The sequence below is a fragment of the Monodon monoceros genome, unplaced genomic scaffold (genome assembly GCF_005190385.1).
Source record: "Monodon monoceros isolate NGI ecotype Baffin Bay Population unplaced genomic scaffold, NGI_Narwhal_1 Super_Scaffold_16, whole genome shotgun sequence".
Lineage (NCBI taxonomy): Eukaryota > Metazoa > Chordata > Mammalia > Artiodactyla > Monodontidae > Monodon > Monodon monoceros.
Genome location: NW_021703772.1, coordinates 7,393,184 through 7,407,390, shown reverse-complemented (window position 1 = coordinate 7,407,390; position 14,207 = coordinate 7,393,184). Strand labels below are relative to the sequence as shown.

The window sequence follows — 14,207 nt, the reverse complement described above, 5'->3', positions numbered from 1 at the left end:
ATCTTACGGTATGGTTCTGTGAGGATGGAATTAAAGGATCATTAAAAAAAATCCAGGTGATACCGAAAGGTTCAACTCAGTGCATTTTGGTGTGAAATGCTTTGAAGCAGACATAGCAATTTTGGGTTATTAGGCTGCTGCTGGCAGTTGGTAATATGGGCTTGTACATATATAAAAGTAGGCCTTATGATTTTTAGCATCTCCTTGTCTTCAGTTTGTTGGGACTGTCATGCTATCTGGATTGGTTTCCACAAGCATTTTTTAACTTAGTTCCAACGTGGTCTCCCTGATCATGTGTCCGAGATATCGTCACTGATTTCTCAGGTGGCCCAGGTAAGTGAGCTGTAAAGCCAGGAGTTAGAGCTGCTCTTCCCACTTTCCAGTAAATTTCCCCCTCTTTCAGTCTGTACTCCATTCACCTGAAAGGATAATGGGGCCTTTGCAGAAAACTTAATCCTTAACATAGAAGATGTGATTCTTTGAAGTAAAAGAATCATGAACAGTTCTTTCAGAAGCTTTCAGCCTCCTAGACAAAAGTATTTGATTGCATTTCTTAGTTGTCTGTTTATTAAATAGCATTAGTATACCAACGGAGTTCTTTTTGGGGGTGTGTGTGTAGGGAAAGTTATATCTAATTTTCAGATGCAGAGTTTATGTATAAATAGTACAGTAAGAGACTTCTATGACTTGAATGGAGAATATACTGCATCTATATTGAGACTCAGATTCTAGACAGGTCTTGCTCACTTCCTAATTGTGTCACTTTAGGCAGCCTCTCTGAACTGTTGGAATTGATCTATGTAAGTGACGTAGAGCTCTTAGGAAAAAATATCCCATGTAAATCTCCAGTACTTATTTTCATCAGGTTAGGTGAATCTTGTTAACTTTATTATAGAAATAAGAATTCTTGCTGATTATATGTGTTACAACAATCTTGGGTTGGAGGAAAACCTGTTGGTCTAGCTAGTACTTAAGAATGCCTAAGGTTTTCAAACAGCAAAAGTTCGCAGTGATTAAGTTTCTGTGTCCTTGATACACTTTGCTATAATTAGTCTTAGACCACTCCAAAGTTCTTTATTTTCTCTTCCTTTTGGTCTAGGAGTAGAAAAATGTGACTTGCTGCTGTTCCCTGCTTTTCACAACTGCTTCCCTTTACTAGCTAGTATTTATTTTAAGAGATGATTCCTGTGTGGGTCATCACCAGTAGGGAAGGGTTAATCTTTCACTTTTTTCACATAAACCTGGATAAGGGAAATTTCAGAAAAGAATAACAGCAACAAATCTATTTGAAATCTGATAGGGTGACTTTTTTGGTTCCTGTTTGAGGACAGTTCGATTTTTTTATTGAAATGACAAGTTTACAGAGGATAGTCTTAAGTTAAACTGGAGGTAAGGGAAAGTGTTCATCCTAGTATATGCAAAATTAAAAAAGCAGAGAAAGCATAATTTTCATCGAGTATTAGATTTGGAAAGAAATAATAGAGTTCATCTCGTCCAACCTCCTGCTGGTGAATAAACACTCATTTTGTGTTTATAGAAAAAACTATCTGAAGTTTGAAACAGGAATTTGGGTTTGAAAATACTTCATTGCCTAATTATTTTTTGCTTTTTCTGTTGGAGATTTTTTCCCCTAGTTGAATTATATCTAAACCTTTATACCTACAAAAACGTAAATATATTTGCATCTACGAGGTTTTTATACCATTGAATGGACCCTAAGTAGAAAGGGAATGTTTTTACTTAGGTCGGAAGTTATTCAGATGAATGGTTGGTTATAATTTTTAAATCACTATTTGATTAGTATGCATGGTAGCTTTAAAGTAGATATAATTTTGCGTCTCCTTGCTCAAATACCACCCTGCAGTTTCCTTCAGCCTAGAGCTTATCTTAACTTGCTCTGATCACTTTCTGCCACAAATGTATGAATATGTGCATGTGTTTGGGTGTCATGCTCAAATGCTTTTAGAGTTATGTATAAATCTATTCTTCACTGTTTTCTTGTGAGTTTTTGTTCTTAGCTGTTAAAAATTAAGGGGGTAATATTTACCCTAGTTTTGTTTTATAAAGAACCAAAGGACTGATCTTTGTTGCCTTGAAGAAATAACAGTTTTAAAAGAGTGTTCACTAAATATTGTGAAATCATCATTCTACCCAGGGAGCTAGGTTTGAAACTAGGCTGCTGCTTCAACTTGCAGATGAAAATGAGAAATTTATGGCTGATTTTCTTAGCGTTCAGCTGTGTTAAACTTCACTGTCCATTTTACCTTCGTTACTAGCATCATACCACATCCATACAAACTCACCAACAGCATTTCTGTTATTGTAAATATCTGTTACATTCAGATGCATTGATTTCAGCAGATAACCACAGATACAAACTTTGTATAATGTTATATTTCCACAATGTGTATTGCTAGCCATTTTTTTTTTATGGGCGGAGGCTTGATCACCATGATGTAATCAGAAAGATGTAATCAGCATTGGAAAAAAGAAAACATGAGATACGATGAAGGAAAAATAGGTGCATAACTGGCTGAGGATATTTAATACATTAAAAAATAGGGCGCTATGGATATTTCTTACTCTGTCAGTCCTGTTTCAGAGATCTGAAAATTGTCAATGCTTTGTCCATTGATGTGGATGTCCAGGTCAGTCCTGTTTGGGCTCTTGGAGACCAGAGGTGTTGGAAGTTCAGGAATAGTCTTATCAAAATTGTCCATCTTGATTTGATATTCACCTTTGGAACCTCGGGTCAGCAGAGATGCAAAACAGTGATTTAACATGATCTCAGAGGGTAGGTAGGATGTCCTCCTTTGGCATATTTCTCCAGTGCCTTCCTGCATTGCTGAAAGGAACACAACTAATTCAAAGTGGGGAGGATTTTCATGCTGGAGCAGAGTAGCCAGGGGACTCGATGGTATAATGGAGTGATAGTAGGTTAGTGGAAAGATAAAGAATGGACATTCCTCAGAACTGATGCCATCAAGGTGGAAGTCCACACTGGTCTGGTAGAGTTCGCCGTTTTCTCCTTCCTGATAGAGTACAGCTGAGACCCGAACACTGGTTAGAGGGCTAGGTCGAGTGTTGGCCACTTGGAAAATAAGATTAGGTTTACCATCTATGTGAGCTACTACTGCTAAGTCAGTAAAGCGAATTGAGAAAGCTCGATTTTTTGGCCGGGCGATCTTCGCCACAAAGGCACCTAAATTAGAAACCATTGAATTTTTTTTAGAATGAACAGATTAAATATCAGTACCTTTTCTGAATGAGAAGGATCTAGCAAATTTTTATACATTTCTTGGTGCCATGCCTTCGAAATGAGTCAGGAATTGAACTTGTTAATTTCTCATTAGCCTGAAGGATTTTGCAAAACGGTACATACGTTCTTTATTTTAAAACTGCGATTTCAAAATGGGTAAGCACAATTCATTTTGTTACATAGAAATGTAAAACTTTAGTTTGTTATGAAGTGGAGGAGTGGTCATTTCCTGTATTCCTGCCCCTGCTTTAAAAATAACAGAAAATAAATGCAATTTACTTGCACCCAGATTACTTCAAGTTTAAATAGAGATTAGATTCATAGTAGAATGATTTGGGGTAGGGAGGGGACCTGTAGAACAAGTGACATTGAAGAATTTTTAACTTTGAAATTTATACAAACCTTTTTTCTTCTAAGAATGCTCTGTCTCTAAGGTGGTTTTCAGTGTACCCTTCAAGTGCATCCTCCATGTGCCCCCCAGCAGGTAGATCATGGTTTCTTAACTACTTCTGTGCCACAGATGTTGGCAGGCTGGTGAGGTCTATGAACCTCTTATTAGAATTAACGCTTTAAATGCATTAAAATAAAGTATATAAACAGGAAACCAAATACACTGAAATCCAGTTGAGCATTTAAAAAATTACAATGTGTACTATATGTGCTTTTTTAATGCATTAAATAAAAAAATACAGTGGAGGTTTAGTACTATAATTTTGAAGTATTATAGTATGATATGAAAATATCTGGGATTTCTGTTTGTAACAAAGTTACGGGTATTGCCAATGCTTTTGTTTTTTGTTGCCTACATTTATAATCAAAGGAAATACCAAATTTCAGTTGGAGGTTAGTGTAAAAGAAAAAAAAGATGCAAGTTTTTCCTGTCTAAGTTCACATATCCTCTAAATTTTATCGAATGGCCCAGTGTAAGAACTCTTCTTGTAAAGATTAAGTGATTTGCTACAGGTTGTAAAAGCCAGTTGGTTGCACACTGGGACTTTATTCCAGACCACTGTTAATATCGCCCATAGTGTGTTAAAACAAGGTTTTCTCTTTGTTTTGTTTTTTATTTTTTAATTGTATATATCACTAGCCCTACTTTATTAGAGCAAAGAGTATCATGCGTTGCCAGGTTTATACGCAAAATTTCATAATCATTGTGGCCTATTTCCAGTACATGCTCAGGATATGTATACTTGTTCTCTAATCTGCAGTGCTGACTGTGGTGTTCTGGGCTCATTAATATTGAGTAAATGTTGAAAAGATGAACTCAGAGGAGAAAATTCTAGCCCAGTAAAGGTTAAAAAAAAAAAAAATCAAATTCCTCTGTTAGGTAAAATGACTGTCAAAATATGCATTGAACATATTTATTCACTTATTTAACAAAATATTTAGCTTCTCTGAAAAACTCCTTTTAGATTTTTTGTTAATGTCTTTTTGGCTGGTAGCATAATGATCCCTTTTTTCTTAAGAAATTTCAATATGTAAAATTTAAGTATAGAGAGAGGTTTCTTAAAATTTCTCCTATAGTTTGACCCTAGGCTCTTCCTTTCAGTCTCAGGCATTACCTGCCAATAATGCAAATAAATTATTCTGTAATACCGTTGCTTATAACTGACTATACCCATTCCAAAACATTCATACATTTTTTTTTTTAAGAACAAAAACAATTACCTGTGGGGACTTCCCTGGTGGCGCAGTGGTTAAGAATCGGCCTGCCAATGCAGGGGACATGGGTTTGATCCCTGTACCGGGAAGATCCCACGTGCCGTGGAACAACTAAGCCCGTGTGCCACAACTACTGAGTCTGCACTCTAGAGCCTGCGTGCCACAACTACTGAAGCCTGCGCGCCGCAACTGCTGAAGCCTGTGCACTCTAGGGCCTACGTGCTGCAACTGCTGACGCCCGTGTGCCTAGACCCTGTGCTCCGCGACAAGAGAAGCCACCTCAATGAGAAGCCCGTGCACTGCAATGAAGAGTAGCCCCCACTCGCTGCAACTGGAGAAAGCCCGCGCGCAGCAACGAAGACCCACTGCAGCCAAAAATAAAACAAACAGAATACAAAAAACAATTACCTGTGATGAAGGCCTCTAGCATGAGGCCTAGGAGCATTTGTATGGCAAGTAGGGCGATTGCACTAGGACAGTCACCACTGGGGAACATGGTACCGTAACCAATTGTGAGTTGTGTCTCCAGGGAGAAGGAGAATGCAGCTGTGAAACTGGTGATGTACTTGACACAGATAGTGTGGTTTTCAGGTGGGGCATCATGATCTAGTTCCAGATCACCATTCATCTCAGCTAGAACATACCAGAGCACTGCAAAGACAAGCCAGTGGATAACAAAAGAAGCAGAAAAAACCAACATCATCCAGCGCCAGCGCATGTCCATTAGGATTCCCCAAGCATCTCGAAGATATGCAAGACCTCTTTGAGCGCCATCCATTTGAAGTGTGCTATGGCCATCCTTGGTGACCATCCTCCGGTATCTCTGAGTTAGGAGAGGAGCAATAACTTTGCAATTACTGCCATCCATCTCAGGCTGTAATTCTCTGAAATCAAGAGTAAATTAGTAAACCCTTAACTGTTTTTCAGGTAATATTAATAAATTCTGAGACTTTGTTTTGTAATTTTTTTGGAATGCTTCCCTGACTGCTGGGCAGGCTTTCCCAGTCTGATAGCTCTTTCTCTTTTCTCTTTACATAAGGGAGCATTTACTGACTAAGTCATTCATTTGATAGCTAATCATGGATTGCCTTAGGATATCTATTATTGGTTCCTTTAATGACTGTTAAAATATTGTTTGGCATATTAACGAATCCCCAAGGGTTGGGATTGCGATTCATGTCTCTTTTTGATACTCCTGTATCTTTCTTGCACAAGTCGAGGCTTCAAGTATGTATTGATTTGACTAAACATTATGTGTAACAACTTTCCATAATTAATAATTTATAACTATGAATAATTCATAATGAAAAGGAACATTAAATATGTGTTCCTCTGTTTAAATAAATAGAAGTCATTTAGAAGTGTAGTGTTGAATTGTCTGAAAATGTTTTGAAGCCACACTTACTGCTAGGATAAGAGTAAGCTTTTAGAGATCCATAGTTCCATTGCATGCTTTATAATTAGCCTGTTGAAAGTTCTATGATTAGGTTTTATTTGTTTTTGTTACTTTGTGGTCATTTTCATGGAGTCTTTACTTATATGGCTCATGGATTGCCGCCTTTCTGAATATTCTAGATGCTGATTAGCTTGTGGGGTAGACAGAAAATTATTTTCTTGGCAAAATTAAGAAATTCCAGGTAAAGATTCCAAGGTAATATTAATTTTGAAAGTAAATGAACCAGGTACTTCCCTGGTGGTCCAGTGGCTAAGATTCCAGTGGCTGCCAATGCAGGGGGCCAGACCCCACATGCCACAACTGAAAGAGTTCACTTGCTGCAACTAAAGATTCCACGTGTCGCAACTAAAGATCCTGCATGCCACAACTAAGACCTGATGTAGCCAAATAAGTAAATAAATAATTTTTTTAAAAAAAGGCAATGCCTTAAAAAAGAAAAAAGAGAAGTAAATGAACCAGAAGAAAAAGCTTCGAGTTTAATGAACTAAAATAATCATTAAGATATTAAAGGTCAATTTTAGAAACATTAGTAAAGTTAGTTTTTAGCTGTAAACGGTTTTCATCTGTGTTTCTTCTTTTCTCTGTGTGGTGAGTCGAAATCTAATGTGCACTTTCCATGTGACCATCCTTGAATATGACAAAGGTATCAAAGACTTTCGCAGAGGCAAGCAGAAACAGAATGGGAAATGCAACTTTGCTTCCCTTGAATCTGCCTTTCTTCTTTGCCACAATCCAGTACTAGGTGTTTATACATGACTCTTTTCGATGATTCCTCCTTCAGAAGTAGATGCCCTTGGAAGTGTTGCATATCACCTTCCTACCTTTTGAATGACAATGATGCTTTGCTTGAGTTTGCTGGATGGACCCTCCTATGTCTAGGGACTTTGGGGCTTTGGAGACTGGCTTCCTGTGTTGTTGGAACTGGGCATTGGCCAGCTGGGTATATGCTTTCCCTTTTGTCCTAAGGCTGATTTAACATTTATTGGTGATATTAGAGACATTCTCGTATATTTTCTTCACATATGAGTTGCTGATGGAACACTGGGTTGATTGTTAACTTTATTTAGATTAGATGGTCATTTCTGTTTCATGTTATAAATTTTTTTAAAATCTTAGGGCATTAATGTTTTATAATTTATTATCCTAACAAGTTGTTATTATCATTTTATTTAGTTTTTTTTTTTTCTTGGCACAGCTATTTAGTGATTCATTTTGCTAGATTTTTTGATGTTTTAGAAGACCTGATCTCTGCCCTTTTGGAAATTACAATAATAACAAAATATTCATAGGCATTGTGCTAGGTGCTTTCTTTACTGCATTGTCTCTAATTCTTTGGTATCTCAGCAAGATAGACATTCTTTTTTTTTTTTTTTAAGATAAGACATTCTTATCCCATTTTTCAGATGAGATCACTGAGGATCAGGCAGATAAAAGAAGTTTTCACAAGGCGTATGGATTATTTTGCAAGTCTGACTAACTTAACAGTTGGTTAATTTTTTTTTTTTTTTATCTACAAGAAGCTATCTATTTAGAGTTTGGTGAGATAAAAGTCTTTCCCAAGATGATTGGTACTGCATTCACAAAATAGTCTTTGACAGCCTGATTTTTAGCACCTTAGAACTCTCCTGTCCCCAGAAGTGTCTCAAATATCCATTTTAAATCAGTTGATTTTATGCATGATTTTTATGTCAGTAATGATTAATAATATTGGCTAATATATATTATTTATTATGTGCCAGGAATCATACCAAGCACTTCACATGTATTGACTCATGTGAAGCCAATAGCAATGCCTGGCACAGAGTAACCTCTTGGGCTATTAGTTGCCTTACTGGTATTAATAATGTTTCTTAACTTTCCTAGTAATAAGTACCATTATTAATGCCCATTTTATAGATAATGAAACTGAGCCACAGTGAGTTTCCTAAGATCACAAAGGTAGTAAGTGGTGGTCAGTTCCTGCTTAGTCCGTAGTTCAGAGTCAGTGCTATGTTGCCTCAAAAATAGACATTTTGACCCTAGTTAGCTTTTGTGAATAACATGTTACATTTGACTAGTTTTGTCCAAGAGCCCCTACAGAATATTTGTTCTTCAGAAATGCTTAGGCTAAGACCTAGATTTGTAGGCAAGAAGGATATTTTCAGTTAAGGAAGACATCTTGCAATATTTGAAGATTAGTACAATCAGAATTATTGTACATAGTCTAGTCTTAGATCCTATAGACCAGCAGAGTTAAAACAAAATGTGGAGAGGAGGGTTCTTATAAAGCATTGCCAAATTTGTATTTTGCCAGGTGAGAAAATAATTTTAAAAATATAATACTTTCGTCATAATTTTATAAAAGAAAAGACATTTTGACACTAGAAGAAGGGTATAGCAATAAAGGGTAGTTGGCTTCCTCCAGTAAGTTTGTGAACCACTGTGTGGTTTTGCATTGTCCATGGCTTTGACCTGTATTGTTTCTTGCTTCCTGCCTATGTGAAAATGCCCATGATGAAGCTGTACACTAGTGCTGTTCCACTTATGGAACCACTGATTGCTAATTGTATCATAGTAATTTGTGGGCGGAAAGGTCCATGATTCTTCTTGATTTTCAGCTTGCTTCATTAGTTCTAAAATTCATTACCTGAGGAGACAGCCTTTGTATACACACTGTAGCTAACAAAATCAGTTATTTTCATTTGGGCCTTTTCAGGATTGTAACTTCTTACCTACTATAGCTTTTGTAGCACTCTTGCTCTAGGCTTTTACAGTTTTTTTTTTCTCTTGCAACTAAGTAAATACATAAAAAAACCTGTGAACAGGGCAGTCAGAAGGCTAATATCAAAACAGTGAAGCATTATCCTTTTTATATATAAAACTTTCCTAAATCTTGTTTAGATGGTGCTGGAAAGTGGAGTATTTGAGAGAGGTAAGATTTCAGTCCCCACTTAAACAGATTACCCTGAATAACTCCATTCTTTGCACTCATGTAGTCAGTGTGGTTTAGCATAACGAAGACAGGGTGGGAAATCTAGCTGACTGGGTTCTGGCTCTGTTGGTTACATAGCTGTGCCAGTTTGGGCGAGCTACCCAATCCCCTTGGCCAGGCTTCCTTATATTAAAAAGAGAAAGAAAGAAAAGAGGGAATTAAATAACATGATCCTTTAAAATCCTACACGTTTGTAAACTTACTACCATTTCCCTCCACTGATAAGAGGTTTCCTGTGTGATTTTTTTCTATATAATTTTATATATGCTTGTATGGCATTTAAAACATTAAATTATTGTTGCCCAATGTATGTAGATTTTTTTTCCATCAAATTTAAAAGTGTCTGATGGACAGACATTATGTTTATACTATTATATTTCCAGGTTATTTTCATATCTCTACAGGTACACAAGTGCTTTTTGAATGTGTTTTTCCTAGTCTGTATTTATATGATTCTTGTAAATTGATCCCAGTAGAAAGTAGAATTGGGATGGTTTGCTTGTGTCTCTCTGTGTGGGCTATAAAATATTTGCCCATTTATAAACCATTTGATGGAAAAAATAGTACTTTATAAAAATGATAGTTTGGATGCTTCATTGGTCATCAAAAAAATGGATTCATTTTACTCATTAGGTTGTAGCACTCAAAATTATGTCTTTTATTGTCATGTTGTAATGTAGTAGTATAGTTCATATTAAACAGTTAAGATATAAGTCATAATAACTACAAATGTTAAATGATCGCAGTATTACTGTGTATTTGTTCACTTCTGGTGTAAACAGTTTAAGACTGTGGAGAGAGTCATAATCATCTCTCCTGCCCTCCATAATTAGGGCAAATAGTGTGAGTTCTAATTCTATTATATAAGCTCAGAGATTCTTTTATATTTTAATTTCTTATTTGTAGAAGCACCTAATTTCAGCAATAATTTCATGCTTAAAAAGAAATTAGGACACTCATCATTTTTCCTATGGCTTAAAAAAGTAAAAACAATATGATTTTTTGGGGAGGGTCATTTGTTTTTGTTTGCTCATTTTGGGTTTCTTTAATCCCTTCCAAAAGAAAAAGATACATTTTTTAAAAAGCCACTGAATTTTTTCCAGGGTCTTCCTCTTCCCATTTCTATATTATAATGGAGAATTAGTATACATTTAGTAAAACAATTAAGAAGAAAATTTCCAATAATGCTTTCAAGAGGACTATTATTCTATTTCCAGAATTTAAGGAAAAAGAATAGAGAACCTTAATGTATGATCCTGTATGTAATGTCTTTGTTTTAAAACTCTATTGGCAATATCGAGCTCCATCCCTATTTGTCAGTCAGTTTTCTTCTCTGTTCCCCTTAAGGAAAGAAATAAGATTGAATATTTTCTCATGTACTCACCAGTTCTTTTGCTGGGCCAGCTTTATACACGGGTAGGTCTGGAGGAAGCTTTCAGAGACTGTCTTTTTGGTGAGGTAATTTTAATCTACAAGTCCAGTTTGTAGGTTCTCTTCTTGGACTGGGTTTACGGTTCACATTGCTCTGTTTATAATGTCGTGGGGGCTGGTTTCAGCTGAAGCTGATGTGATTGGTCACTTAGTCTGCGGGGGGCCAGTTAGTTCTGATCCTGTGGAAAAGAATGCTGGTTTGTTAGGAGGTCTTTCTTTACCCATCACAGACCTTAACAACTCTGGAGAAAGCCTCCAGAACTGACTTGGAGAAGGGGTGCATTTTTTCTCCCTAATCAGGACCGGTCTTTTAGTAAGTTTGCATAATCTTACTTAAGAGTTTATTTACAAGTTCAAAGGGATAAAATTCCCTGCAAGATTTCCTTTCAGCCGTCTTTCCTTATATAGCATGTTTAAGTGTGAGATATTTCCTTTACTAATCTTTTTTTCCTCCATTTCTTTTGGGAATATTTCCTTGGATAAGGACTTTTAGGTAGAAATTAATGAATTGATTTTACTAGTTTTCTTTTCATATCCCATCTCATCAGAATGACTACCACTAATTCTAGAACTAGTAATAGAGGTAATTTAGTTACCTGAAATTTTTTTTGGGGGGGCAAGGAGGCAGACTTTTAAATTTTATTTTTTTAAGGCTATGTACAGAAACCTTGAATAAGAATACATTTAATTGTTTGGTTCCTTACACCTATCTCTAAAAAACACACCTGTGTGAAAGAACTGAAGAATTTTAAGTCATGCTTTAGTGATGTTTAGGGGATATTTCCCTGAGGAGAAGTATGATGACATGCAATAAATACAGTGTTCAGGGTACAGAAACTTAAACATCTAAATAATGTTTAGCTGGAAAACGTCTGTGATCCAGCTTGTAGCAACCTCAAAATGAGCATTTTGTATAATGCCTTACTGAGCAGGACTTTTCTCCACCTCCATTAGCTGCTGATTTTAAAACTTTGATCAAATGTCACATGTAAGGGGATCTGAGATACAAAGGCTGCGATTGTTCATAGTAAAATCATGGAAGGCCTGCTGGGAAAATTATTAATCTAGACCAATATAATGCTGCTTAGAAAGTGAAATCCGCCTTTGTAGATTCCTTCTCCTCCCCCCACAATTAAAAAATATATTAATTCCTTCTTTGTTTTTATTAATGCCAAACATTTCAATACAAGTTCAGGCACAGCACTGCAAACTTTGACCTTCAGAACTAGAGAAGGTAAAAGCATAAAGGAGAGACTTGTGATATGATGCACCTTCCCTGCATGTTCTGGTAGGAACTGAACTTTATATCAATTGCTAGTTTACTGATTGGGGGCGGAAGAGGGAAGACAGTAAATATAGTGTAACACTGCCTTTCAGAAAGCAGTACTGAAGGTGTACCTGCCATGTGTCTTGAATAGACATTATAGTAAGCAAGATAGTAAAGGATTTTACCAACATTGGAAGCCTCTTTCCATAATATATTCAGACAGAAATCATTTACAGGATGATTGTCAAGAAAGAAATGTCTCAAGTGAAGAAGTATTCTGGTTTCTGGATTTCACACTTTGAAAGTCTGCTGTGGTCTCTAAACAGTGATTCCTAATTGCTAACTGAATGGATGTCGTAGACCAGTTCTAGAGTGTCTCCTTAGGAGCATAGCACTCCCATTATAATAGCCGGAGCACATAAATTCATTTCTGTTTGAAGTTGCCCGGTTAGCTGAGATGAAACTGATGTTGGCACAGATGATAAACCAACTTCACCCTAAAATACATGGGCCCTCCCGTCTAAACAGAATTAATGATTTCAGTTGGAGGTGGCTCTAAAACATTCTTCTATAAATGAACATACATGCTGCTAGATATCTGTTCATTGATTGATTGATTTTTTATTCCAAATTATAATGATTAAGCAAGATGCCAAGAATCAGGTACATTATTCTTTATTAAATTCAATTCTGTATCCCTAAATTGTTTGCTTTTCTTTCTGGCTAAAGCACTCCAGTATATAATCCATAATTGTACCACAGTGTACCTGAAAACAACAAAACCTTTGGTTGGCGTGCAGTGTCTTGCCTATGTATATACATAATCTCACAATTTTTAACCTTTAGCCCTGGTTTCCAATGCTCTTTCTTACACAGTGTACTTAGCTTTCTTTAGAAGATGCCTAGTCTCTTTCCAGTTCTGCATTGAAGCCCACTACTGATCACCTTCCCCCGAGATTTCAGGCAGTGTCTGGGTATATACCAGCAGACAACTGAGCATAAAGGTTATAGGAATATGGGGCACATTTAGACCACATGAGATGCTTTTTCAGAGTCTGATATACAGCAGCCCCTCCAGTCTCTCCCAGCCAGGAGCTGCTGTGTTTTCGGGACCATATTAACCAGTGGAGCAGATTTGTTACCTCCTCAGGGGTTAGGATGGGAGAAAAGTTGCAAATCTCTGGATATAGAATTTAAACTACTCCATCCTAGTTACCCTGAGTTTTGTTTACAATTGGGGGGAAAAGTAAATATCAATACCTGGATGGGATTCCCTTTCACTGTTTTCTCTGGTATTAGAAAATATTTTTAGTGTTAATCAGAGAATATATATCTGAATAGAGAAATACAAAGTTACTTGCTAGAAAAATTTGCACATAAACAAGCTTCAAAGTCTGTCCCATAATTCCACTCTTGCTTTTGGAGTTTGGGCGCTTCTAAGTTCCAAGTTTCACAGCTGTAGATTTTGTTGGCTGAGTGCCTTTTTGCTCCATCTGAAGTTTTCCATAAACACCATTTCTGGCTGTAAGTCAAACATGCACACAGGTGCCCTTTTACTGCTCTTTCTCCTTAGGAAGTCCACTCAATTACACCAGACTAAAACCAATACTGCATTTTAATTTTATTTTATTTTTAGAAGAGTCCTATTTAGACAATACATTCAGGCAGAAACAACCAAGTATTTATTGCCGTTGGGGAAAGTATTTATATACGTAGTGCAGTTGTATTTTAGCACCTTTTATACATCTTGAGGAATTGTTGATGTAAGAATATAAAATGTGTTATACAGGTAGTATAGTTTGCTCATAAGACTGCCATGTTTGCCATATTGAATAGAAAAAAATATATTTTAAATTTATATTTCTTTACCTTTTAGAGGTCAGAGACACCTTTAAGACCCTGGCAAAAACCTTAGACCCTTTTCCCTGAAAAAAGATAAAAGCATGCCAGTGTGATAGGTGCTTCCAGTTTAAGGATTCATAGCCCCAAGCTCATTTGTTGACTATAGGTTAGAAATATTTAGTTCAGGCATTAATTTGTAAATTATTTAATTATGTTTACCTTTAAATCATCTTGTTTACATATTAATCTGTTAAGATTTTTTAAAAAGTCAACTAAAATATTTGGCTACTCAACTTTGTCATATTGCTAATGTTAT

At 36.3% G+C, this 14,207-nt stretch overlaps 2 protein-coding genes across 6 annotated transcripts in view; one reads left to right on the top strand and one right to left on the bottom strand.

Annotated features, from left to right (window-relative positions):
• The window catches only part of GIGYF2 (GRB10 interacting GYF protein 2), a 126,302-nt gene that overhangs the window by 48,210 nt on the left and 63,885 nt on the right, over window positions 1–14,207 (top strand). The gene's annotated exons all lie outside the window — the stretch shown is intronic.
• On the bottom strand, window positions 2,519–11,053 carry KCNJ13 (potassium voltage-gated channel subfamily J member 13). 2 transcript variants are annotated; one of them, XM_029224774.1, is made up of 3 exons: window positions 10,736–11,053; window positions 5,333–5,808; window positions 2,519–3,202 (listed from the first exon to the last, which is right to left on the bottom strand). In XM_029224774.1, the coding sequence occupies exons 2-3, from the start codon at window positions 5,790–5,792 to the stop codon at window positions 2,580–2,582; spliced, it is 1,083 nt and encodes a 360-aa protein (XP_029080607.1). In that variant the 5' UTR covers window positions 5,793–5,808; window positions 10,736–11,053; the 3' UTR covers window positions 2,519–2,579. The 2 variants fall into 2 exon arrangements, with proteins under 2 accessions (XP_029080607.1, XP_029080608.1); XM_029224775.1 differs by lacking the exon at window positions 10,736–11,053 and having other exon boundaries at window positions 5,569–5,825.